The sequence below is a fragment of the Macrotis lagotis genome, chromosome 3 (genome assembly GCF_037893015.1).
Source record: "Macrotis lagotis isolate mMagLag1 chromosome 3, bilby.v1.9.chrom.fasta, whole genome shotgun sequence".
Classification (NCBI taxonomy): Eukaryota; Metazoa; Chordata; class Mammalia; order Peramelemorphia; family Peramelidae; genus Macrotis; species Macrotis lagotis.
The window spans coordinates 286,179,341-286,205,069 of record NC_133660.1 but is presented as its reverse complement, the minus strand read 5'-3'; the positions used below and the strand labels follow the sequence as shown (position 1 = coordinate 286,205,069).

At 43.9% G+C, this 25,729-nt stretch overlaps 1 protein-coding gene and 1 long non-coding RNA gene across 2 annotated transcripts; both read left to right on the top strand.

The window, feature by feature from the left end:
- Positions 1-394: 394 nt before the first annotated feature.
- SCGB1A1 (secretoglobin family 1A member 1) lies at positions 395-6,579 on the top strand. The gene is made up of 4 exons (XM_074231657.1): positions 395-443; positions 3,781-3,968; positions 5,505-5,573; positions 6,508-6,579. Exons 1-4 carry the CDS (start codon positions 395-397, stop codon positions 6,577-6,579), a joined length of 378 nt encoding a protein of 125 aa, XP_074087758.1.
- A 1,063-nt stretch (positions 6,580-7,642) lies between these two features.
- Positions 7,643-10,521, top strand: LOC141516643 (uncharacterized). Its single transcript, XR_012476770.1, has 3 exons — positions 7,643-7,729; positions 8,207-8,305; positions 10,122-10,521. It is a non-coding gene; the product is annotated as an uncharacterized LOC141516643 (long non-coding RNA).
- The last annotated feature ends 15,208 nt before the right edge of the window (positions 10,522-25,729 follow it).

Here is a 25,729-nt window from a genome sequence, read left to right as displayed (position 1 = left end):
ACACCCTTGTTTTACAGAGGAGATGTGAGAGGAATGAAGGAAATAAGGGCAGGTGATCCACCCCTATGGGGTTGCCCCACAGGACCCCTCCAATAAAGGATGGTCTAATGGTTAGAGCACTGGACCTGCAGCTAGGAGAAGTGTAGTCACATTATGTGGCCCTTCTGAAGGGTCTTGCTTTCACTTGCCTCAATTTCCACCATTTCTGAGAAAGTCAATATGATCAAGGGGCAGCTAGGTGGTGCAGTGGATATAGCATCGGCCCTGGAGTCAGGAGTACCTGGGTTCAAATCTGGTCTCAGACAATGATTACCTAGTGGGCAAGCCACTTAACCCCCTTTGCCTTGCAAAAAAAAAAACCCTAAAAAAAAAAAGAAAGTCAATACAATCGCAAATGGATGTGAACGGTGTTAGGGCATTCCTCGAAGAAGCAGGGGGGAGAGGTATAAAATTTTTGTAGCAGCTCTTCTTATAGTGGCCAAGAATTGGACATCGAGGGGAAGCCCATCCATTGGGGAATGACTATATGAATGTAATGGAACAGTATTGCTCTATAAGAAATGATGAGCAGTCCTCTCAGCAATTCAAAGAGCTAGGGCAATCCTAGGAGACCTGTTATGGACAGCACCATCCACATCCACATCTAGACCAAAATTAGAAAGAAAAAGAAAAAGAAAAAGAAAGAAAGAAAGAAAGAAAGAAAGAAAGAAAGAAAGAAAGAAAGAAAGAAAGGAAGGAAGGAAGGAAGGAAGGAAGGAAGGAAGGAAGGAAGGAAGGAAGGAAGGAAGGAAGGAAGAAATGAATAGACAATAATGAATGAATAAATAAATGAAACTAAACCAAAAAACCCCCACAGAATTTCAATGAACACAATGTTCACTTTTTAAAAATTTCTCTTATGTTTTTTTCCTTCCTCTCCCATGGTTTTCTTTCTTTTCCCCTTAGTCCTAATCCCTCATGAATGTGGAAATTACTAATATGTAAACCTATTAAACAGAAATGCATGTACAGCATTCACTAGACTGCTTCTTGGGGTGGGAAGTGAGGGTGGAAGAAAATTGTAATTTATAAAAAAAAGTATAAAAAAGTTAATTTATAAATATGCAAGTGGATGAATGTTGAAAATTTTTCATAACATGTAATTGAAAAAACAAAAAAAGAAATAAGTAGGCAGGTTTCAGAAAACCCTAGGAAGATTTGCATGAACTGATGTTGAGTGATGGGAGCAGAACCATAACATTGTATTCAGTCACAGTAATATTGTGTGATGATCAACTATGATGGACTTAGCTCCTCTCAGTCGTACAATAATCAAAGACAATTCCAATAGACTTGTGATAGACAATGCCATCCACATACAGAGAAAGAACTATGGACTCAATACAAATCAAAGCAGACTATTTTCATTTTTTAAATTTTATGTTTTTTTCCTTTTCATATTTTTTGTCTTTTGTTCTGATTCTTCTCTCACAACATGACTAATGTGGAAATGTGTTTAACATAGTTGTACTTGTATCAGTTTATTTGCTGTCATGAAGAAACTAGAAGGAAGGCTTGGAGGGAGAAAAACTTTGGAACTCGAATCTTACAAAAAACATTGTTGAAAACCATCTTTAAATGTGATAGAGGAAAAATTTTAATTAAAAATAATCAGGGGTGAACTTGCTCATTCCATCAGTGCAACAACCAGGGACAATTTTGGGCTATCTGCAATGGAAGGGGAAAAATTGTAAAACTTAAATAAATAAAATCTAGAAAATAAAAAAAAAATAATCAGGGGAGTGGGATTAGAGCAAAGAACACAACAAAGGGGATTACAAGAGAGGAATGTCAATATCCCTGAGATCACCTAGTGAGAAGTAGCATTCAGCTGGGGCCATCCCCCTGTTCCCCAAGACCACCAGAAACAAAAGTTCATCCAAAACATGAATTTTCTTTTCATGAGTCCCTTTCCTGGGCAGGCAGTTTGACATAAAGGTTCCACACAGGCTGACATTCTTCTTTTAAGGTTCCTTTAAGTTCTGACCTTCCAAAGGTCTCTTTGATGTCCTTCTGTTGTGCCCCCCCCCAACCTTCAAGACTAACTGGAATGAGGTCAGACAAGTCATTTAGGGTGTCCAGTGATCTCTGAAACAAATAAGTTCTTGAGTGATCCCTAAAGTGGTTGCCATTATGGAGGACCTTTTTTCACAGAAAAGAGAAGTGGGATATTTATGCTTTTCACTCGAGATCTGAGTAAATATTGCAGTAGAAACCTTCCCCCCTTCATCTCCCAAGGGGAAGGACAAGGTGCTGCCCAAAGGATATAAGAGTGAACCTTTTGTGGGTTACGTTAGCAGCAGCTCCATCACCTCTCCAGACACGGATTCCGCCAACCTGGTCCAGCTCCACCATGAAGCTGATCATTATTTTCTGTCTGGTTGCCCTGGCCGTCTGTGACAGCCCCCTTGGGGGAGAATAAGCCTCCAACAAAAGAAGATGTCCCAAGTTCTCAAGGTATGATGTGGGGACCCCCAGAATTCATCAAGACTTAAGGGGTTAGAGAAGGCAAAACAGTTTTCATCATAATTCTAAGATATTCTGACTTCTAATCTAATAAATATTGATAGACATAACTCACCCAGAGTTCCCTAGGGGAGTCTTTAATAACTTTGAGTTATTTTGAAGGACTCCTGAGCCCCCAAACTGCTGAAGGAGGCAATGTTTTCTATCACTCCACAAAAATGCAGGAAGTGCAAAGATTAGTGTCATTGCAGATGAAGAAACCAAGGCAGAAAATGATAAAAACATGTTCTCAGTTTGATTTTGAGTCTTGTCCCTTAGTGCTGGGACATTCTGGGCAAGTGCTTTCATTTCTCTTAGCCTCTTTCACCACATTGGTGGAACGAAGGGGCTGCACTCAGTGACTTTGAAGGCTCTTTCCATCTTTCCTGCTCAAGGTCCTTGATTTCCTATGGATATAATATGTATATATAATAGGACATATAACCATCTTTACATAGAAATCTATTTACGGTTATGTGCGTATATACACTATATTTGTCATCCTATATAGAGTCTTTTATGAACCTTGAAGGCTGGGGGTTGTTTCATTTTTGTTGTTATATGTCTAGGACCTGGTGTCCTGCCCAATAGCCAATAGGGAAGGAGGAAAGGAAATAACCACTTCTGGAGGTTATTTTATGTGTTAGATACTAAGCATTTGACAGATATGATCTCCTATGGCCCCCCTGTGAGGTATTCCCATTTGACACTAGAGGAAACGGAGTCAAACATAGGTTAAGTGACTTGCCCAGGGTCACACAGTTTTTCCCTGAGGCTGGATTTGAAGCCTAGCCTTCCTCACTCCAGACTCAGCATTCTAGGCTAGCTGTCTCTATTAGCCATAATAAATGGCATTAACAAACACTTGCTGCTTGATTGAGCTAACTTTATAATTACTAATGTTATCATCAGCATCATTATTAAACAAAATGAATTAGTGAGGCCATGAAGGTAAAATGTCCATCTGAAGGTAACCAGGGATCAAGTGCATAGAGGGCAGGAAAACACCAATTTGAGAGTCCTAACTGGTTCCAAACCCACTCAGACACTGATCAGCTGTGTGACTTGGATGACATCACTTCTCTTCTCTGGGTCTCCGTTTCCTCCTGGTCTGACTGACCTCTTGAGGCCTACGAGACTCTGCTTCCTGGGACCGGGGGCGTCCCTCTTAAGTGGGTCAGCCCTGCTTGGAAAATGGCCACATAAACCCTGGCTCCCCTTCTATTTCCATTCCAGCCTCTTCTGATCTCTGCCCATCATTTTTCCAAGTCTGCGAAACTCTCTTAATGGGCACCCCAGAGAATCATCTGGCAACCATTGATTGCTTCAGTCCCGATTCGGACATGAGGACAGTGGCAAAGCAACTGAAGGAAAGGGTGGATGAACTCACCGACAGGAACAAAAAGAATGTAAGGAGGCTGATGGTAAATATCCACCTTCCAAGGGGTCTCTACTGGTCAGAGCTTCTTCCTTCCTCTCCTAATACCATCATATTCAGGGAAGAAGCAAAAGTCCCAGGGAGAAAGGTGCCATCTGCAATGCTCCCTAGGGGCACTGGTCCACGCTCCTCAAAACCTGAAAAAATAGTCACCATGGTGCTTTATCCCTTAGTTTCCCTGACATGAAAATGGCTACATAGGACATGCCATAGAATGTCCAAATCCTATCCTTTCATGTCCTTTCTTTTGTATTTTTTCAGATTAAAATATTGTATAGAAGCTAATATTCGTCAAGTCTGCTTATTTCATTTCCCAGACATCTCTTGATGCCAGCTTACTGATCACCAGGTTCCCGATGGTTTCCCGTCCAGTATTCTCCCCAGCCCAGCTTTTTATCTTTGTCCCCTTGGCTTTACTCCCCAAAATAAACTGAAAGCATTTGAATCCATGTATTTTGTCCTTTTTTGTCTATTCATACCCACACAAGGAAACAAAGAGAGAGATCTGGGAATAGGGTAAATTGTTAGGCAAGAGCTTTTGAAATCCCAGGTGACTGCAGGGAGGGCTGGGGAGGAGTCTGAGTGGATTTGCAGCTGCCTGGGTAGGAGGGCTCAGAAGCAGGGAGGGAGGCAAGAGCAGGGTCCTGACTGTGCCCTCCCACCAAAGCCCATGGGGAAGAGACTCAAGGCAAGAGTGAGGACAAGTCACAAGTCAGAGTCTGGAGAAGCAAATGTTCTTCTCCCTCCCCTGGGTGGTCCAGGGGAACATGTAGAAAGACTAAGGAGGAAGGGTTGTCCCCAACCTTCGTGCCCACCACATGAGGACAGCAAAGCTTGCTCGAAGAAGCAGGGAAATCAGGGGGGTGATGCCATGACAAGCACATAAATTATATCGGCGTGAGGAGGGCCATGCTAAGTCTCCAGTCTCAGTTTCTCCTCTGGAGCCATCTGGGTGCAGAGACCAGAAATGGGTCAGGATGCCTTGGTGTGAGATAAGGGTGAAGTGACTTGCCCAGGGTTGCACAGCTACTTAAGTGGCAAATATCTGGGACTGGATTCAAACTCCTGTTCTCCTGACTCCAAGGCCAGTGGTCTATCTACTGCACCACCTAGCTCTCCCCTTAGAAACAAAGTCAGAATTTGAACCCAGGTCATAGATTGTGATATTTCAGTGAAGGGACCTGTCCCACAGATTCTTGACATAGGGTTATGAGTCTCGAGCTAGAAAGGACCTTCAAGACCAGGAAACCTAAACCTCTTTCATTTTCAGAGCAGGGACCTGAGGACCCCAGAGAGAAAGGACTTGCTCAAAGTCACAAACCAAATCTGAAGCCTTTCCATAGAAGCCTAGATTTTCAGTAGGAGGGACAAGAGAGGCCTTGAAGTCCCACCCCTTCATTTTACAGATGTGAGGTAGGGAGACACAACTCCGAAGTGCCACAGTCAGTGAGAGGCTGGATTCACACACAGGTCTTCTGATTCCTGAATCCCACAGTGAATCCATTGCACCTCTTTTCCCCAGACTCCAGACCCAAAGCTCTTTACACTGACTGTCCATACTGTCTCTAAGCTGGTCCTGGCCCCACACCCAGTGATGCTCCTATCTAGACTGAGGCCTCCATCCAGAATCACTCCTCCAGTCACCAGCCTCAGTTTCCCTCCCCTGCATTGGGGGAGGGGGGTGATGATCGAGACCCCTCGATTTTACTGACCACAAATATTCTTGACTTCATTTTTTGCCTTTGGTTCCTGGCATAAGCACCAAGGGAACAAGGTTAATGGAATCCTTTGATTGATAGACCCCCCTAAAATAGAATGGATGCCCATTCAAGGAGGTCCTACAATCTGGGTTAGTGCCACTGTTGTCACACGCCAGAAAAGCCCTGGCCTGTCTAAGCAGGGATGGACTGACCATCTCACAATCATCTTCCCGCCTTCTTTCCTTTCTTCCTTTGTTCCTTCTCTCCTTCCTTTCTTTCTCCCTTCCCTCTTTCATTTCTTCCTTTCCTCCTTCCCTCCTTATCTCCTACCTGCCTTCCTTCCTTCTTTTGGTGATGAGGCATAAGCAATAAGAGGAATGCAGAAGGAAAATTGGACCAGCAGCCAGGTACTCCCTAGCTCCCCGAGTGCAGTGCAGTGCAGTGCAGTCTTTGGCTGTGCGACCTTAGACAAGTCATTTCAGCCTCTCTCTCTCTCTCTCTCTCTCTCTCTCTCCATCTGTCACCTAAAGGGGTTGCACTGGATGATCTTGAAGTTTAATATGCTTTGGTGGGGGAGGAGAGAGGATAGCAGGGCAGGGAATCACAGGATCTCAAAGATGGAAGGGACCCCCAAAGAATTACTGGGGACAACCTACACCTGTACAAATTTCAGCTCTGACACCTCTGAGGTAATGGGTGAGCTGTTTAGCCACAATGGACTTCAATGTCCTCCTCTGGAAAGTCCTCTGAGACTTTTGCAGGGGACCCCAGGACCTATCTACAAACAGCACCTGCCTCAAGTGATCTTTCAGCCTTTGCTTGCAGATCTGTATTGAGGGCTGCTCCCTTCCTGTGGGGGTGGCCCATACCACTGTGGAAACTCCTCCTGGTATATGACCTTTTTGTACGCTCAGCACTAGTTTGCTCTTAGGGGCCAAGCAGGAAAGGTCTAATCCTTCCTCTATGTGGCAGTAGGAAGAATAGTTGAAAACACCTCACATGCTCTCCCCAGTCCCATCTGCAGACATTAAAAAAAATTTTTTACCAGTTACACATAAAAACAATTTTAACATATTTTAAATTTTTGAGTTCCACATTCTTTCTCTCCTTCCCTCCCCCTCTCTTCCCTGAGACATTAAGCCATATTATTTAAACTATACGTGCTCAGTCATGCAAAATACATTCCCTGATTAGTAATGTTGTGAAAGAAAACACAGACCAAAGGAAAAAAAATCCACAAAAAAAATAGTGAAAAATAACATGCTTTGATCTGCATTCAGATGCCATCTGCTCTTTCTCCAGAGGTAGATAGCATCTTTCATCATGAGGCTTTAGAAGTTGTCTTGGATCACTCTATTGCTGAGAAGAGCTAAGTCATTCACAATTGATTGTCCCTGTTGCTGGTTTCTTTTAATACAAAGTTTTCCTGGCTTTGCTCACTTTACTTTGCATAAGTTCATAGAAATATTCCCAGGTTTATCTGAATTTATCCCCTTCATCATTTCCTATAGCACAAAATTCTTCCATCACACCCCAATCAGTCATTCCCCAACTAATGGACATCCCCTCAATTTCCAATTCTTTGCTACCACAAAAAAGAGTTGCTATAAATATTTTTGACAAATGGGCCTAGTATTGTTGGAGCAATCAGCTTGATTGCCCTTTGGGCATAGTTCCAGATTGCTCCCCAGAATGGTAGGATCAGTTCACAACTCCATCAACGGTGTATTAATGTCCCAGTTTTCTCACATCCTCTCCTACACTGCTCATATTATTTTTTTATCACATTAGCCAAGGTACCCAACCCCACGTCTTAAACATTCTGATTTCTCCCACAATCTTCTTCTGCTTTCTTGGTGAGGATCCAAACCAAATTAAAGCCCTCTGAGCATTCCCCATGGGGCTTCCCCTGTTGTGTCTAATAAATATTTATTACGTGATTGATCTCTTACCTGTGACAGGGAAACGAGGCAGCCAGGTGGCACAATGGATAGAAGCCAGACCTGGAAGCAGGAAGACCCAATTCAAATCTGTCCTGTGGTCCTAGGTAAGTCACTTGACCTCTATTTGCCTCAGTTTCTCCATATATAAATGGGGGGGAAATAGCACCTTTGCCCACCCTAGGTTTGTTGATAGGATCAAACGAGATAATGCTTGTACAGTGCCTAATGAACAGTAGGAGCTATATGTGTGAACTATCAGCAGTAGCCACTTTATAGGCTCTAGTGTTCCGTGATAGAGTGACCTGGATCACTCGAAAAACTTCAAAAGGACCTGGATCCATGGGAAGCTGAGAAGAACTGGTCCAGGTAGACCAGCTGGCCAGGAGGCTGGTGGGACCAGGAATTTCCCAAGATTTTCATTTCTTAGGAAGGATGGAATCTCGTCCTGGGGGAAAGGGTTGGGGGGGGGGGGGCGCTGTCAGGACCTGGTTGGAGAGAAAACCAGCAAATCTACCTGCGAGAGTGAGGAGGTCCCCGGTTAACAGAACAGAGGATCAGAAGGCACTTTCTTCTCCCAACAGCCAGGTGACGTGGCACAGAACATCCCCTAGGTGGCGGCATGGAACAAGGTCCCACCGAGGCTGCTTAGGAATTTCAACTACCCCACCCAGCTGAAGATGGTAAATAGAGAACTTAGAGGGGCCGTCCAACACGGGACCTTGGGTGAGGGCTGGGAGGGAGGAACCTTAGAACACAGACTGTCCAGACTAGAAAGATCCTTGGAACATAGGGGGTCCAAGCCAAGCCAAGAGGGTCTTTGGATCATATGATGAATGTCAGAGTTGGGTGAGATCTCGGAACATGGAATTTTAGAACTGGGGAGGGTCCTTGGAACATGGAATGTCAAGGCTGAGAGGGCACTTAAAAATGGAATATGAGAACTGAGAAAGACCTTAGAAAATGGAATATTAGAGCTGAATAGAATCTTGGAATCTGGAAAGGAAGGTCCTTGGAATATGAACTCTGAGAACCAGAGAGCCCTTTGAACAAGGGAAGAGTCCTTTGAACAGAATATAACAGAACTTAGAGAAGCTTAGCTCTCCTCCAATGCTGGCTTTAGAATCCTAGCCACTGGGTTTGAATGCACTATCCAATGCTCACTAGTTGTGTGACCTTGGGTAAATTACTTAGGATAGGCACCCACTTGGGACTTTTCACATTTTATCATTGGCTCTAGTGCAACCCCAAAGCCCAAGCTGAGGCCAGAGGGGAACTAAGCCCATTCCCTGATTAGATGATTTTGTCTCTTGAAAGTTACTTTTAACTGGGCCTCATTTTGTTGTTCATCTGGCAGCCTGGGGAGTCACTGGACCTACTAGTGAAGACTGTAAACAAGCCCCTTCTCAGAGCTCTGCCCAGGGCTGGCACAGTTGGGGCAACCAGTGTGAAATCGCCCTAATTTCCCTCCCACCCAGAGCAACCTGCCTCTGCAGGCTGGGGGTGGGAAGCAGAGCTAAATCCACCAGTACTATTCAGGGGAGTTTAAAAATTCAAACCAGAGATATCATGGGAACATGACCTCTGACTCAGAAGGACCTCCAGTCAGACACCTTCTGCCCTAGCAGCTTAGTGCCTGCCCTGCCATGTCCAGGCTCAGATGTAAGTTGGGGCAGTGAGAGCTAAGAACTGAGCCCCCCCCCCGAATACTGGGTTGCACCCATGTCTCCTTGACTCCAGGCCTGACCATGATCCCACTACAGAATTAAAGCTCACAGGGTGTCAGAGCCTCAGAGATAGTCAACATCCATCCACCCTTCCACCTCGCCCCTTTGTGACCGGAGAAGAACTGGGGCTTAGAAAGGAGGAAGATTCTAATAGAATCACAGACCTCCATGGCTAGAAGGGACAAGCTGGGAAAGATCTTGGAGGTCACTGGGTTCAGCCTCCCCACTGCTCAGATGTGATAACAGAGACCCGCAAGACTTCTATGTCTTGTTGGCAGAGCTAGGGCTCTAATCTGGGGCTCCTCCTCATCTGATAGACGCTGAATTCAGGCTTTGGGACTTGTTTTCTATTCTCGGGGACAACAGATCATCCTATGTTTATGTCCAGAAGCAGAAAGAATGCAATTCTAGGATCACAGCTTCAGAACTGGATGGGACCTCAGGGGCCACCAAGTCCAACCCCCTCTTTACAAATGAGGAAACCGAGGCCCAGAGGGGGGAGAGACTTGCCCAAATTCACTCAGGGATCAGATTTGAATCCAGGTCTTCAGACTGAAGGGACAATTGTACTGTACTCCTCTGTGTTAGAACTTGTATCTTTCCCCTTCCCTCCTTCCCCAGGTGAAAAGATTTCTAGCTACAATCCTAGGGGCAGAATGGTGCAATGGATAGAGTGTGGGCCCTTGGAGTTAGAAAGGCCTGAGTTCAAATGTAGCCTCAGTCACTTAAGCTACGGGACACAGAAGAAATCATTTTATCTGGTCTGTTTCAGTTTCCTTATCTGTCAAGTGAGCTGGAGAAGGACTTGGTGACCCGCCCCAGAATCTACTAAGAAAACACAGAGTCGGACACGACTGAACAATAACAGCATCCCTGCTGGGCGCCTACCATTTGTCCCAAAATAGCTGACAAGAACACGCACATTTAGGAAACAGAGGCCCAACGCACCAGGACTGGAAGGGGCCTAAGAGAAGACATGATTGGCAGCAAAGTGATTCTGAGGGATCAAGTTTGAATTCAGGTCTCCTCACTCCACAATATCATATTGCTCCTGCAAAGGGAGGTCTCTTCCAGTCTTAACTCCCGAGAAGATGTGTAGAGGGTGTGTCCATGAAAAGCCTGGACAAAGGGTTCTCCCTGATCTCTAAATTAACAAGATTAAAAGGTGAGGAGGTGGCAGTGTGGTGCAGTGGCCAGAATCACAGGACCTGGGATCACATCTTGGCTCCACCACCCACCACCTATCTGATCCTGTGTGAGGCTGAGTCACTTCTCCTGGCCTCAGTTTACTCATCTGTAAAACTAGGGATTATACTCTCATCTAATGTCCCTTTTCTACCTAGCATCCTTCAATTGTCCTTTTGTTTTGTTTTTGCTAGGCAATGGGGTTAAGTTACTTGCTCAAGGTCACACAGTTGGTAAGTGTCCAGTGTCTGAGGCCAGTCTTGAACTCAGGTCCTCCTGACTCTGGGGCTGGTGCTCTTTCCACTGCACCACCTTGTCTCCAAACATTGAAAATGTCTTGTTTTTTAGGGTTTTTTTCAAGGCAAATGGGGTTAAGTGGCTTGCCCAAGGCCACACAGCTAGGTAATTATTAAGTGTCTGAGGCCGGATTTGAACCCAGGTACTCCTGACTCCAGGGCCCGTGATTTATCCACTGTGCCACCTAGCCACCCCACAGCATTCATTTTTCAGTAAGATTTTGAGTCCCACATTTTTCTCCCTGCCTCCCTTCCCTCCCTTTTCTTTCTTTCTTTTTTTTTAGGGTTTTTTTTTTTGCAAGGCAAATGGGGTTAAGTGGCTTGCCCAAGGCTACACAGCTAGGTAATTATTAAGTGTCTGAGACTGGATTTGAACCCAGGTACTTCTGACTCCAGAGCCGGTGCTTTATCCACTGCACCACCTAGCTGCCCTGAAAATGTCTTCTTGATGCAATCTAAACTCATCCTTCTCTGGGTACTTTTGAACCCACTGACACCAATGGAGGTTGATTGAAGCAGAGTCAGTTCATCCACACTGGGATATACTCTTGGACTTGATCTTTATGAGAAAGCCAGATGGATAGAGCTGAGGGACTCAGAGCAGATGAGATTCTCAGATCCCTTAGACTCCAGGGAGTCCATGAATTTGAATGGGGAGGGGAAATTACCTCATTGGTTGTATGTGTAATCCACTTTTCTTTTATTCATTATTCAAATCATTAAACCATGGATTCTGAAAAGGAGTCCATAAGGACTACCAAAGGGATCCCTAACACAACAAAAGTTAAAAACCCCTGGCCTCCAGGGACTTTGAATAGTTTACTAAGAAAGAGAAGACTGCACACCTGTGGAACCTCTCTGGGCAAGCTTGTTCCAGGCCCAGGAAAGTAGGGAATCATCTGAAACCAAAGGGGTGGTATTACTGATGGCAGAGGTTCCTAGAAAAGAGGTAAATCTCAGCTCCCAGAAGAAAAGTTCTTGAGCAACACCAAATTCCTGAACTATGTGTACTAGAGAGAAAAGAGTTTCTGCCACAAAACTACCTTTGGGTGGCAAGCACAGGGTTTGGAATGGCAGAGGATAAAGCCATGATGGGGAGGAGCAAACCCAAACTTTTGACATTCATCAGTGATATGAGTTGGACTATATGGGGGTTGCAGGGGAGAGAGATTGCTCTCTAGACATCATATCCTATCCTCGTTCTAAATAAGGATGAACCATAAATTTGGAAGTCTGTATCAGTCCCAGGGGAAGATAGAGGCCAGGTGAATTTTATCCTCATCATCTAGCACAATACTGGACAGATCACTTAAGATTGTGTATTCTGAGATGAATGAAACTTGTCCTGCATTGCATAATTTGCTAGCCTGAGTTTTTAATAATACTCATTACAAGAGCTAGCATTTATATTATCCTTTAAGGTTTGAGAAGCCTTTTCCATAGATACTCTCGTTTGATCCTCCCAAATATACTTATATTCCCCATTTCACAGATGAAAAAATGGGAGCAAAGATTAACTGACGGGGACAGCTGGGTAGTGCAGTGGATAGAGCACCGGCCCTGGAGTCAGAAGGACCTAAGTTCAAATCCTGCCTCAGACACTTAATAATGACCTAGCTGTGTGACATTGGGCAAGTTACTTAATACCATTGCCATGCCAATAAAAAACAAAAAAAGAATTAGAGTGTGCAGGGGGCAGCTAGGCGGTACAGTCAGGAGGAGCTAAATTCAAATCTTGACTTAGACACTTAATATTGACCTAGCTATGTAGCCATGGGCAAGTTACTTAGCCCTTATTGCCTTGTAAAAAAAAAAATGTCATCCACTCTATCTCCATTACCTTGCAAAAAAAAAAAAAGATTAAGTGACTTGCCCAAAGTCACACTACACAACAAGCTAGTAAGTGTCTGAGGCCACATTTGAACTCTGGTCTTCCAGATGCCAGACATAATGATCTTTTCACTGCACCATCTAGTTGCTACCTTACATATGAACATGAGGGTCCTTTTCCTTTTCTATAGTCACCTAGACAATTACCTTCTGGGTTAAGTTATAACCAAAGGGTTATCATTTATGAGACATCCTCAAGACTGGACAAAGTCAGTGGGAACACAGCCCTCCTGAGCCCCAGCATCCCTCTAACCCCCTTCTCCCATGGGTAAGTTCTTTCTGTAATTTCCATTTGGGGCCAGTCCCCAGAATAACCATCTATGATTCTCTGAATTCAGTCTAGGTACCTCTACCCCATCCACCTCTGTTTTTCATCTCCCCCATCTTGTGTGTTAGCTTTCCCTTTTAGAATATGGGCTCTTGCTTGCATTTTTGTCTCTAACATTTAAGTCCTTCTCTGATGCTTGCTGACTTACTGACTGAATTATGTCCTGAATTTGTGATATCTAGTACCCGACCAACCCCAAGACAGCTTCAAAAGGCAATGAAATTCACTCCAACAGCCTAAAATCAAAACGTCTCCCAAGGCCTGTCAACACCAAAGATAAAAGGACGGCTTGCTTCAATCGGGGTTCCTGTCTTGGGAGAGATCCAACCCTTGCATAGCTGGTGCAAAGGGAAACCTATAAATATCAAGGCTTCCTGCAGTTGCGAGGGATTGGCCGCAAAGTAACCAAAGAAAACATTTGTTTCCTGTGTGAAGAAAACATTAAGAGCTTCTGTTTGTGCAAAATAGCAGATTTGGACTACAAATGTGCCATCCATGCCTATCTATCATAGTAGTCATTTGGGATGACAAAAGGGGCCAGCACCCTTCTAAAGAGGTTTGAGTATTAATAACAAAATAGCATGTTCCATTCATATGTATACATTCACAAACACATACACACACAAAAAATATCCCTTAGATTTTTAGGCTTTGTAGATCTCTCACTGGAAGGGAACTCAGAAGCTGTCTCATTCAACTCCCTCATTTTACAGATTGAGAAACTCAGGACTAGGGACTTGCCTTGTTTCCCACAAGTTGTAAACATTGAATTGGGATTTGAACTCAAGTCGTCTGACTGCAGTGCCAACCTCTTCCTCTGTCTAACCTTTTTAATCTCTAACAGAGAGGGGAAAAAGGAATTAGCCTTGTTGTTCTGCCATGGAGGGTAGAACAAGAAATAGCAAAGAGATGAATTTGAGACAAATGCCAAGGAAAAGGAGTAAATAGGACTGTTTGCAAGTAGAATCGTGGGCTTTCCTTCAGTGGAGGGTGATTTTTGACCAAAGGAATAACCACTAGTTAAGGATAGAAGAGAAGGCGGGGAGCAGCTAGGTGGCATAGTGGATAAAGTACTGACCCTGGAGTCAGGAGAATCTAAGTTCAAATTTGGCCTCAGACACTTAAAATTGCTTTGCTGTGTGACCTTGGGTAAGTCACTCAACCCCATTGCCTTAAATAAATAAAAGAAAATTTTATAAAGATAGAGTAGAAGGGATTCTTTTCCAGGTATGTTAGACTAAACGACCACTGAGATCGCTCTCCTCTCTGAAATCCCATGATTCTGTGGAGTAGAGATCAAGAGTAGAGAAGAGGTTTGTCCAATAGTATTTATTGTCTAATGGCAGATTAGGCCTCAGCCCCAAGTCCTGATCCCAGTACCAAACCATGATTTCCATAAAAGAAGGTCAAAGGAAAATAATTCTAAAAATTCCGAGTTGGCTTCAGAAGACAAAATTGTCTTGGCAAAACCAAGGGCAGATTTTGCTTATGGCCCTAGAAAATGGCCCTGGCTTTAGATTAGTCAGACTTGGGAAGATAGTTTCTTTCCAGCAAAAGGACCTTTAACAACTGTTCAGAAGATGCAAGGAAAACTCTAAACATCATCTCAACCTGGAAAGAAATAAAAGTAGGGTACGTTCATAGTAAATGAAAGGCAAAATGATTAGTTGGCCGTAAAAGTCAGCAAGCATGGATAATATTTAACAACAGCCTCTCCAGAAGGGAAAAACAAAAGTATGTACAACACATAAGATTAACCTGCAATGTTAACATCTTCTCCATCGTGTAAGTTGAGACAATCGACCAGACAATAAATCAAGCCTTGACTCGTATCATTTGCCAATTTCCAGTGTGTAACTGCTGACACCGACATTTTCACAATTGGATCAAGGTTCTGAGCTGGCTCCAGCTCACCCCTACCACAACCACTCCCCAAGGAATCCAGGCACAGATTTCAGGGACCCACAAACCTGGATGGGAAAGCAGCATCTGCCTGACATTTAGCATTTCCTTCAATTACCTAAAAACACAATTGAGAAAGGGGTCTACAGGCTTCACCAAGCAGTTGGAGAAGGCATCCAGCACAAAGCTAGGTGAAGAAGCCTCATCGTGGGGACACTAAGTTAAGAAGTCCCTGACTTCATTATGTAAGAGAAGAGAAGCATTTGGTGGGTTAGGGTTTAGGGTTAGCATTAGAAATCAGGGTTAGGATTTAGGGTTAGGGTCGGGAAAATAAAATTAGAAATTAGGGTTAGGGTTAGAGTTAGGGTTAGGGTTAGGGTTTGGGTTGGGAAATTAAAGTTAGGATTAGGTTAGGGTTCGGAAATTAGGGTTAGGGTCTGGAATTTAGGGTTTGGGTTCGAGTTAGGAAAGGGAGAGAGGAAGAGAGCAAATAAACTTTTATTAAGTGCCTTCTATGTGCCAGACATTTTGCTAGTTCTTTCATCAAACTTCTGTTGTACACATTTAGAGTCCTGGGTACATGCTCCAACAGGTGGGAGACGTGAATCCATGTAATTAGATGTTTAATAGATGTATTGAATAACTGTGCAACCTCAAGCAAGTTATTTTGCATCTCTGATCTTCAGTTTTCCCATCTATGCTATGAAGGGGCTTCAAATTCCCTGTTCTTATGACTTCCATCCTATATAACTTTGACTGAAGGAAATGGCGAAATTCAAAAATGGTCCCATAAATGAATCACAAGCCAGAAAAGCACCTCGAGGGTTGACTGATGCCAGCACATTTTTTCCCAGACCATTCACCCCATGAATAGAGTTCTCTGAGAACATTTCTACATTAGAGTATTGTTCCCTCTGAAATATCAAACATGAAACTATGTTATCAGAAATACATGTGACAATATTTTTGTGTGAAATGAGGATGAATTTCTAGTTCTATTTGGGGCCATAATTTTCTTCACCTTCCTTTCTCCCCAGGAGGCTTCATAACCACAGCTCTCAGATTCCTCCAGGAACCCCTATTTGGGGTTAATTAATATGACTGCCTTCACCTTTTGAGTGTTGGTTTAGGGTATCTCTCTTCTTCTAGGTTGAACTGGAATGAATTTGGAAAAACAATTCTGTTTCCAGAGACGGAGATAGCTCTTTTATTAATCGTTCTAGTGATTCTTAAGTCTTCTCTAAAGTCAAGATATCATAAAGGAAAGGCCACTAATCAGTCAATCAATAATTATTTATTAGGCACTAGGGGACAGGAAGGGTAGCTAGGTGGTACGGAGGATAGAGTTCCTGGGCCTGGAATCAGGAAGACCTGAGTTCAAATATGACCTCAAATACTTATTAGCTGAATGACTCTGAGCAAGTCCCCTCACTCTGTCTACCTCAGTTTCCTCATCTATAAATGGGTTGGAGAAGGAAATGGCAGAGCACTTCAGCATCTTTTTCCAAGAAAACCCCAAATGGGATCTCAGAAAGTTAGGCATGACTGAAACAGCTGAAGAATAACAACAAAATGTTCCAGGAATTCTTTTAAGAAGTAGAAATTTAAAAAAGGCAAAAGACAGTTCCTTCTCCTTCAGGGAGCTCACAATTGAATGGTGACAACAGCAAATAAATTATACATATACACATATATGTATGTATTCTTATAAATAATAAACATATGCATGCAGATACACATGTACATATCATATACATATATATATATACACACACACAAGCTATATACAGGATAAAGTGGAGATAATGTAGAGCAGGAAGGAACCTGAATTAAGAAAGATCCAGAAAGGTTTCTTGGAGGAGACGGATTTTAGCTGGGACCTGAAAGAACCCAAGGAAAGAGGTGAGCCGGAGATGAGCCAGAAAAAATCCCCAGAGCCCAGAGCTAGAGGCCAGTGTCACTGGATTGTGTTGGGCGGTTAAGTTCAAGATTACCAGAAAGGCACTAGCTTTGGAGAGGGAGAGCCTAGGCTTATAATCTAAGCTGCTGCCCGTGACCTGTATGACTTTGAACAATGTTTCATTGCTTTCATTGCGCTGAGTCTCGGTTTCCTGATCTGCAAAATGAGGAAATTGGGATTCTTCAGTTTTTCGTGTGGTCAGATTCATGATTTTAAATGTGTAAACTGAAACACACGGGGTTACAAAGGAAGTCAATTATACTGTGATAACAACCACCAAAATATTTTCCAAGTCAATTTTTCAGATCCCTGCACTGTGGAGAGCCCCTGGGTATGGCGGTCTTTGAGTTTCACCCAGAGGCAGCAGGATCCAGCAGACTGGGTGTCAGAGGTCCTGGGTTTGAAGAGCAACTTTATCATTTTTGAGTCGTGTGACCTCAAATCAGTCAAAAACTAGAAAGCCCAGAAGGGCAGGTATTCACTTCTGCAACTGTAATTTTGTTGTTGTTGTTCAGGCAGTGGGGTTAAGTGACTTGCCCAAGGTCATGCAGCTAAGTAATTATGAAGCCTCTGAGGCTGGATTGGAGCTCAGGCCCTCCTGACCCCAGGGCTGGTGCTCTATCCACTGTGCCACCTAGCCACCCCTTGTCCTTCATTCTTGAAGAAGACCCTGACATGAAAGACGTGATGCCATAAATTGGTTTTTTGGGGGGGGGGTGCTGTACTAAGTCACCAGTCTCACTTTCTTCTCCAGAGCCATCTGGGTTCAGTGACCAGATGGGAATCGGGATGACTGCAGATGGTCCTGGATATGAGATAATCAGGCTTAAGTGACTTAACCAAGGTCATACAGCTAAATGTGATTCTCATTCTGTGACTCCATGATCCTTCTTTCCAGGCTGAACAGGAACAGACAAAACCGTCCAAGAAAGGCAGGTCTGATTCGAGATCACCAACAATAGTAAGCCCTATTACAGGTCAGGCAAGATGAGAAGGTATTGGGAAGGTTCATAAAAGCAAAATGCCCCCCAGTCTCTGCCTTCTGTGTTCTAATAATGGAGAAGATAGACTACATGAATGGCAGAGGAGGCTCTAACAGTTTGGGGGTGAGAGAGGTATGAAGACCTCTTGCAAAGTCCTGAAGGAAGCTCCAGAAGACAGGAGATGGGAAACTTCAGGTATTGCCAGTGAAAGGCAAGAGTTGGAAGATGAAGGCCATTGCCAATGGGCTGCAGAATGTGCAGAGGAGAACAAGGTTTAAGAAAACAGGAGAGGAAGGCCAGGGCGTGGAGGACTTTAAAAGCCAAAGAGAGGATTTTATATTGATCTTGGAAGTAATCAGGAGCCACTGGTGCTCACTCAAGATGAGAAGGCTGATGCGGTCAGACCTAAGCTTTAGAAAAATCACTTTGGCAAACGAATGGAAGATAGAATGAAGATGAGAAGCAGAAGATGAATAGCAAACTGTTGCAATAGTCTCAGCATGAGGTAATGTGGGCCGGCACCAGGGTGGGTGTGACTCTATGAATGAAGAAAAGGGGACATAAACAGGAGATATTGAGAAGATGGAATAGACCAGTTTTGGCAACAGATTGATTATATGGATGAGGAGTCAAGGATCACAGCCAGGGGCGATCACACAAGGGTAAATGCAAGATGGTGGTGTGCCCTTGAAAATGGTGAAGTCTGGAAGAAGAAAAGATTTGGGAGGAAAGAGAATGAGTTTAGTTTTGAATACGTGGCATCTGAGATGCCTGAGGGACATCCAGTCCAAGGCCCTCAGTGGACTCTTAGTAATGTGAAACTGGAGGTCAGGAGAGAGGTTAGGGCTGAAAAATAGATCTGACATTCATCTGATGAGAGATAGTAATTATCCCATGAGATCTGTTGGATCACAGTGAGTCAGGAATGGAATTCATTGAGGAAGGAAGGAGAGGGACCAGAGGGTCGATGGATAACAGCCCCCCAAACCTTCACTGAGTGACAAATGTCAATTGAATGAATCTCAGTGGAGGAGAGATTCCAAGTAAATGATAGGAGAGCCTGGAAGTGGCCATGGGAAGCATGGCTCCATTATCCTACCATGATCAGTGAGGTGAGTCACGTATGACCAGGACTGGAAAGAATGTCTAAGAATGCTGTGTCATCAGGAGAAAGCCCGGTGACAAACACCTCCGGCTCCTCACCAATAGGATATCTCTGTGGAATGAACACTGGGTCATCGGGTAACTTACTGGCTGTGCAACCTCCGGAAGTCTCTTCTCTCTAAGCCTCAGTTTCCTCCTCTGTAAATGCTGATCTAAGCCCCTGTTCTTCCATTCTTACTCAAGTGTAGCCACACCTAAGAGGTCTGTATGGGGATTTTGTTCTGACCTACCGCCTCTTCCTTCCTCTTTCTAGGGAAAAAAAAAATGATTCTAGCCCTGAAGAAAGTAGAGTTCAATGCCACTTAATGCTACTTTCTAATACTACAGCTTCATTTGATCGGTGATCTCCTTAGTAGAAGGGAACTGTCCGGTAAAAAAAGCTCCATCCACCCCATCAGGTGGACAGCCGCCTGCCATGGCTAGCCTTAGAGAGATGCCCAGGTCCTGAGAGAGGAACAGGATATCTTCCCCAGGTTCACATCCTCCAAGACTGGCATCGTCTCCTTCCTCATCTCTCCAGCATCTTTCCTCCTTTTTTGGTTTGTTTTTGCAAGGCGATGAGACAAAGTGACTTGTCCAAGGTCACACAGCAAGTACCTATCAAGTATCTGAGGTCAGATTTGAACTAGGTCCCCCGACCCTGGGGCTGGTACTCCATCCACTGGGCCACCTAGCTGCCCCGCCCATCAACCTTTAAGTCCCAACTCCAGGGACTTAAGTCCCAACTCCAGTATCTCCCCCTTTGTTAATATTTCCCCTTTATCCTATCTATAGCTTGCTTTGTATGTATGTATTTTTATAATTATTTTTCTCATCTACCAAAGGATGAAGTGGAAATAAAAGTAATTTAACATTTTAAAACTTAGGTTGTAAGCTCCCTAAGGGCAGGGACTATTTTTTGCCTCTTTTTTATACTCCCAGTGCCTGGCCACATAGTAAGTGGTTAATAAATGTTTATTGTCTGACTATAAAAGGTGTCCCAAAAATCTTAGTGCTCTTTAAAGCTTTAGATTAAAATTGAACTGAGGCTGCATCAGCACAAGACATCATGCTGTTATGGTTAGAACTCTATGAGATCTGTGATCAAATACTTCTTCAAGTTGAGTGACTGGGCAAATCATGTTAGCTGTACTGTGCCTCAGTTTCCTCATCTGTAAAATGAGGAGTATGGCATCAATGGTTCCTAGGGTCCCCTCCAAACCTAAATCTATGACCCTGGGGAAATGGATTACTGAGCTAATGAGAGATTGTGACTAATACAGAACAGAACTGAATTTGAACTTGGGTCTTCTGACCTCCCCAGGAGGCAAGAGAATAAGGATTTTTACATTACAATCCATTTTAGACGTGTTTCTCCTCTCATAACAAAGAAAAATGATTAATCAAAAACCAACTTGGGGGCAGCTGGGTGGTGCAGTGGATAGAGCACCAGCCCTGGAGAGGACCTGAACTCAAATCCGGCCTCAGACACTTAATAATTACCTTGCTGTGTGACCTTGGGCAAGTCACTTAACCCCATTGCCTTGCAAAAAACAAACAAACAAAAAGTAATGGAAGAGGGAAAAGAGGAATTGATTAAAAGGAAAACAAATTAAAATCAGGAGAGAGGAAAGAATGGAGGAAACAGCATCAACTGATCCTTGAGTCAACAAAAATCAGCTGATCTGACCTAGGCCTGCTCTGACCAAAAGCACATCTCCTCTTTGAAAATGAAGACATTTGGCAAAAAAGGAATATAGGCAGAAATGCTGTATGAGGATTTCCAATGCAATCAAGGACTCGGTTTCAGACTCTCAAAGTCTTGAGACTGAGTCCCAAAGCTCTGTGAGGGTTCCATCATTTTAGTCATGACCCCTGTTGGGGGTCTTCTTGGCAAAGATAATAGGGAGGGGTTGGTCATTTCCCTCTCCAACTCATTTTTACATAGGAGGAAACTGAGGCAGAGAGAAGTTAAGTGACTTGTCCAAGATCACACAGCTACCAAGTGATCTCCATTCAGATTTGAACTCAGGTCTTCCTGGGTCCAGACAAGCACTCTATCCATGCTGCCTCTTCCTAACTGTGGGACCTTGAATGAGGGGGCTCATTCTGTGGCCTCAGTTTCCTACTCTCTAAAATGAGTGGAATGACTCACACTTCATAAATGCCACCTGGTGAAAGGTGTTTGGGTAGTTGTGTGGCTCTGTTTGCTTTGGAACCGAGAGATGTAATTTCCCGTTTGGAGACAACACCCCACAAAGAGCAGAGACCAGGATCCGCTTTGAGAGGGGGGTGGTTTCCTTTGAGCCCAGGGTCCTTGCTTAAAAACATGTGGGTGTCGCTCCCTGCCTAGGTTCCCACGCTGGATCCAGGTGTGCCTTCCCTGAAGCAAAAATATGGCGCTGGGTGTCACATGTACAAAACCAGCTTCCCCTCTCGCCTGGGGTAGCGGACACAGAGCCAGGTTGGGAACCAGAAAGTCCTGGATGTAGGACTTCTTACTTATTTCTGCGTGACCCTGGGCAAGTCACTTAACCTCTGGGTATTCTGGTCAACTCTAAGGCTAGGGTTGCAGAAATGGTGCCCACTTGCTCGGGGAGAGGCTATTTCCTTATCTGGGGATTTCTCTTATCAAAGAAATCACAGATCCAGTTAATCCTAATCTTTCACTATCTGTCTGTTTAATTGATCATCTCACAGTACAGAAAAAGTTTCACAAACTGGTTTTTCTGATCTGGTCTTTCTGGTTCATCAACCTGTTCCTTCTCAGCCGTGTCCCTCCAATCTAACAAGTCCCCTTCCTTTCCATCCCACCTATCCCTTCTCTTTCAAGTAGGGAATTTTTATTCCAGAAGCTGGGGTCTTTGGGGTTATCCTTCCCCTTCTCTGGAACCCCATCTATTGTCATTCTCCAGGTGACTGGTATCACCCCATCATTCTCTCAGGAGATGACCAAAGATGTCAACAAGTCCATGCTCAAAGAGGTGGTGGACAGACAAGGATAGATACACGGTTGGTAGAGCATGAAAGGAGTCAGTCACAATGGTAAGCAATTTGTAATTAGGTCAGAAAGGAGTTTAAAAGTCTCTGGCCTTTGACCCCAAGATCCCACAACTAGAATTACACTTTGGGGAGGTCGTCGATAAAATGAAAGGTCCCCAAAACACCAAAATATTAAAGGTAGCACTTTTTGTAGTAGCCAAGACCCAGGAACAAAATCAATGTCTAGTGACTGGGGAATGACTCCCCAAGTTGGGGAATAAGACTAAGTCCTAAGAAACTTTGGGAAATCCCCAGTTTTGGGGAATTGTTTCCCGTGACCCCTAGTTTGTTATGTCAAACCCAAATCATGATGAAATTTGTCTCCTTGTACGTTTCTGGTGTTTCTGCCCTCGAGCCCAACAGGTCAAGGCTAAGCCCTTTCAGTACAGAAGAACATAGATCATGGCCCTCCCTGGGTGCAAGGGAGGCAGCTCTTCAGGAAGTCCTTAACCTTCATCATCCCCTCTTCCTCAACCAACTTCATAAATAAGGCTTCACATTGGGGCAACTTTATCTCTTTGGAGGAGCCTTCCCCTTCCCATCCCCCACCCACCCTCTTCTCAGTGGAAGGACTAACCTTACCCCCTTTCCTCACTTCACCCATGTTGGGTTTTAGTGAGAGATTCAGACACAGCCTCCGTAAGAAGGTCGAGTTTCCAAAGGGCCAGTAAGAAAGCAAAGAGAGTCAAGAGAATCCTATTTGTAAAGAGAAAAGCATAGAAAAGGTTTGTAAGCATAAATATCTCCAAATGTGATAGCCAGAATTAACATGACTCTAGGACAATGGTTAGGGTAGGAATCAAAATGGAAATTTTTTACTACAATTAATATCATTTTGGTGTGTTATCCTTATAAAACAACCATTTATTAAGCACCTGGCACACACAGAGTACAAGGAACTTAAAATTAGAAGGGAAAGATGATCCTACCATTAAGCCAGAAAATTCTGGGTTCAGTCTGTTGCCCCAGAGTGAGTCAGAGGTGTAACTAGCATGGGACCAATGGGGCCTTGCCTCAGGATACAAATATTTGGAAGGGCATTCTTCCTTCTCACTATAACAGCTCACCTTCAGTGCACCCTAGGGTCCCAGTATCGTGGAATCCCTTTTCCAGGACTCAACTTTTCCCCTGGATCCTCTACTAATGGTAAGACTGACCTTCAAGCCATTTAGGACATGCATACACAAGTGTACACACACAAGTGTACACACACACACACACACACACACACACACACACACACAGCCCCAATCACAGTCATTTCTGGTGGGAGTCAGAGAACAATAAAATACAGTCATGGAACTGGCAGGGACTTAGAGATCCCATGACTTCTGACCCAAGGCCCCTGCCTTCTGGCAGGTAAATGACTGAATCACCTAGATGGTTGTCTTGAATTTGAAAATATTCCTACCCTCCCACAACAAGCCGCCCATTCAAGTACTTTAGCAAGTTGAAGGCAAAACAGTTGTTCCTTCGGACAGTTTATGCTCCAGGAACCAAATACCATAAATCATCCCACGTAAATAAGGCACAGCCTCTCCAGCAATTAGGGAAATGCAAACTAAAACATTGTGGGGAACCATCATGCACCTGAACCATCAAGCAGCCAATGTACATCAAAATGAGAAAACCCCCACTAGCAAGGACCAGAACTTTCCCAGGAGTATTTGCAGTATCTTGCCAGAGCCCAATAGGGCAACGGGGAACAGGAGCTGCAGAGACATTTGTAACTTTTAACCTAATAATTTCCTGTGGAAGTTCCCCAAAGAAATGATGTGTGTGTACAGAATGTGTCAATTATTGGGAAAGATGGATGTGGCATCACATTAAACAAAATTCACAGACTCTAATTAACATGTATAATGTCTGATATAGGCCTAAAGGGGCTCTGAACTTGGAGTCCGAAGATTGAGTTCAAAACCTACCTCTGCCGATTTCTACCTTCATGACCTTGGGTTGACCTTTTCTGGACCCCAGTTTCCTCAATGGTAAAATCAGACAGGTGGGCTCTGTTGGCCTTCCAGGTCCCCATCTCTAATAGCATGACCCCTTCAAACTAAACTAAACTAGAAGTGGGAGTTTGTACATTGGAGTGACAGACTTCAGTGTTTGTTGGGAATTTTTTTTCAATTTGTTGAAAATTGATAATAGTAGAAGTAGTAGCCACATAGAGAGAGTTTTAGGGTTTGCAAAAGCTGTACAAATATTATCTTATTTGACCCTCACAACAAACCTATGAAATGGGTACTATTATTATAATACCTCATTTGACAGATGAGGAAACTAAGGCTGGGATGGGTCAAATGACTGGTCCCAGGTCATATAGCTAATGTTTCTGAGGCAGCACTAGGCCTTGGGCCTTCCTCATTCTCAATCTAGCACTCTGGCTTCAAACATTGCCTAATTCCCTCTAATAATAATTAAAATTCCAGGTTTTTTAAGGTTTTTTATGTTCATGGTTTTCATAAGTATATTTCTTCTTAATCAGACAAAGAATCTAAAAACATTCAAGCTCTCAGAATATCCCATATTGGAAGTCAGCACCCAAATCTGAGAGCTTCACGATCATCTTTGAGATCATCTAATCTCTAATCAAAGGAAGAACGAGAGATGTGGAGAAGGAAAACAGACACAGGACTGGTAAGCAGGGAAGCCAAAATGGTGACCCGGTCTTCTGGCTCCAAACAAGCTCATTCCATCATGACAAGCCTGGCTCTTCTCTCAAGGCAAAGAACATCATCATTCTTGTCCACACCATCCATATCCTTGAAGCTGTCAGTAAATTATCCTTCCCTTTCTCTTATCCAGGCTACACGGTCCTCTAACCTTTCCACAATGGCCTCTGTTTTCCAAAGGATTCCATAATCACTTGGATTCCCTGGACCTACTCCTATTTCTTTAACAACTAAGAATTTAACCACATTCTTCTGATGATAAGAGACCAGCATCCCTCTGCCCTTTGACTCAGGGAGACCCACTGCACGTCCAGAAGGACAGGCACAAACAAAGTTGGGGAGCTAGAGCTGCAAAGATAAAGAAGGAGGAAGGAGGGAGAGGCTAGGAGGAAGCAGCAGAGGCAGTGACTGTTGGGTGACATGGTTTAGTGTAGAGTCAAGCCAGAGCCACAAGGAATGGATGCTGTGAAGACCTACAAGATCAAAAGAGAAAGGGAGTTTCAGACCACAAGCCCAACCCGCCAACAGACTCAAGACCTCAGTGAATTAAGCCCATGGTTGACAAATTGGTGCCATCAGAATAGGAACTGTGACTAAAACCTGGGCCGTTGTTAAATCATTTCAACCGTGTCTGATTTTTCCATGACCCCATTTGGGGTTTTCTTAAAGTTACTGGTAAAGTTACTGGTTGACCATCTCCTTCTCCAGTTCATTTCAAACAGGATAAATGACCTGCCTAAGGTCACACAGCTAGTCAGTGTCTGAGGCCAGATTTGAACTCAAGAAGGCCCAGTGTTTTATCCATTCCTCCACCTAGCCGCCCCCAAAAACCCTGGGTAGGGAGGCAGAAATTGGCATTCACCAAAATGATGATATATCTTAATTCTGCTAACAGAACTCCTATATGAGTCACTTTTCTATTCCTTGCTGCCTCTGAATCAGCCTGTTCTATGTTGAAATGTTTATTTTTAGCAGG

What these genes read in the sequence shown, in the direction of transcription:
- SCGB1A1 (XM_074231657.1), top strand. Translation starts at nt 395, where the DNA reads ATGGATGTGAACGGTGTTAGGGCATTCCTCGAAGAAGCAGGGGGGAGA. An exon ending in CGAAGAAGCAGGGGGGAGAG is followed by an intron (nt 444 to 3,780) that starts GTATAAAATTTT and finishes TTTCCATTCCAG; the next exon opens with CCTCTTCTGATCTCTGCCCA. An exon ending in AGAATGTAAGGAGGCTGATG is followed by an intron (nt 3,969 to 5,504) that starts GTAAATATCCAC and finishes TCTTTTCCCCAG; the next exon opens with ACTCCAGACCCAAAGCTCTT.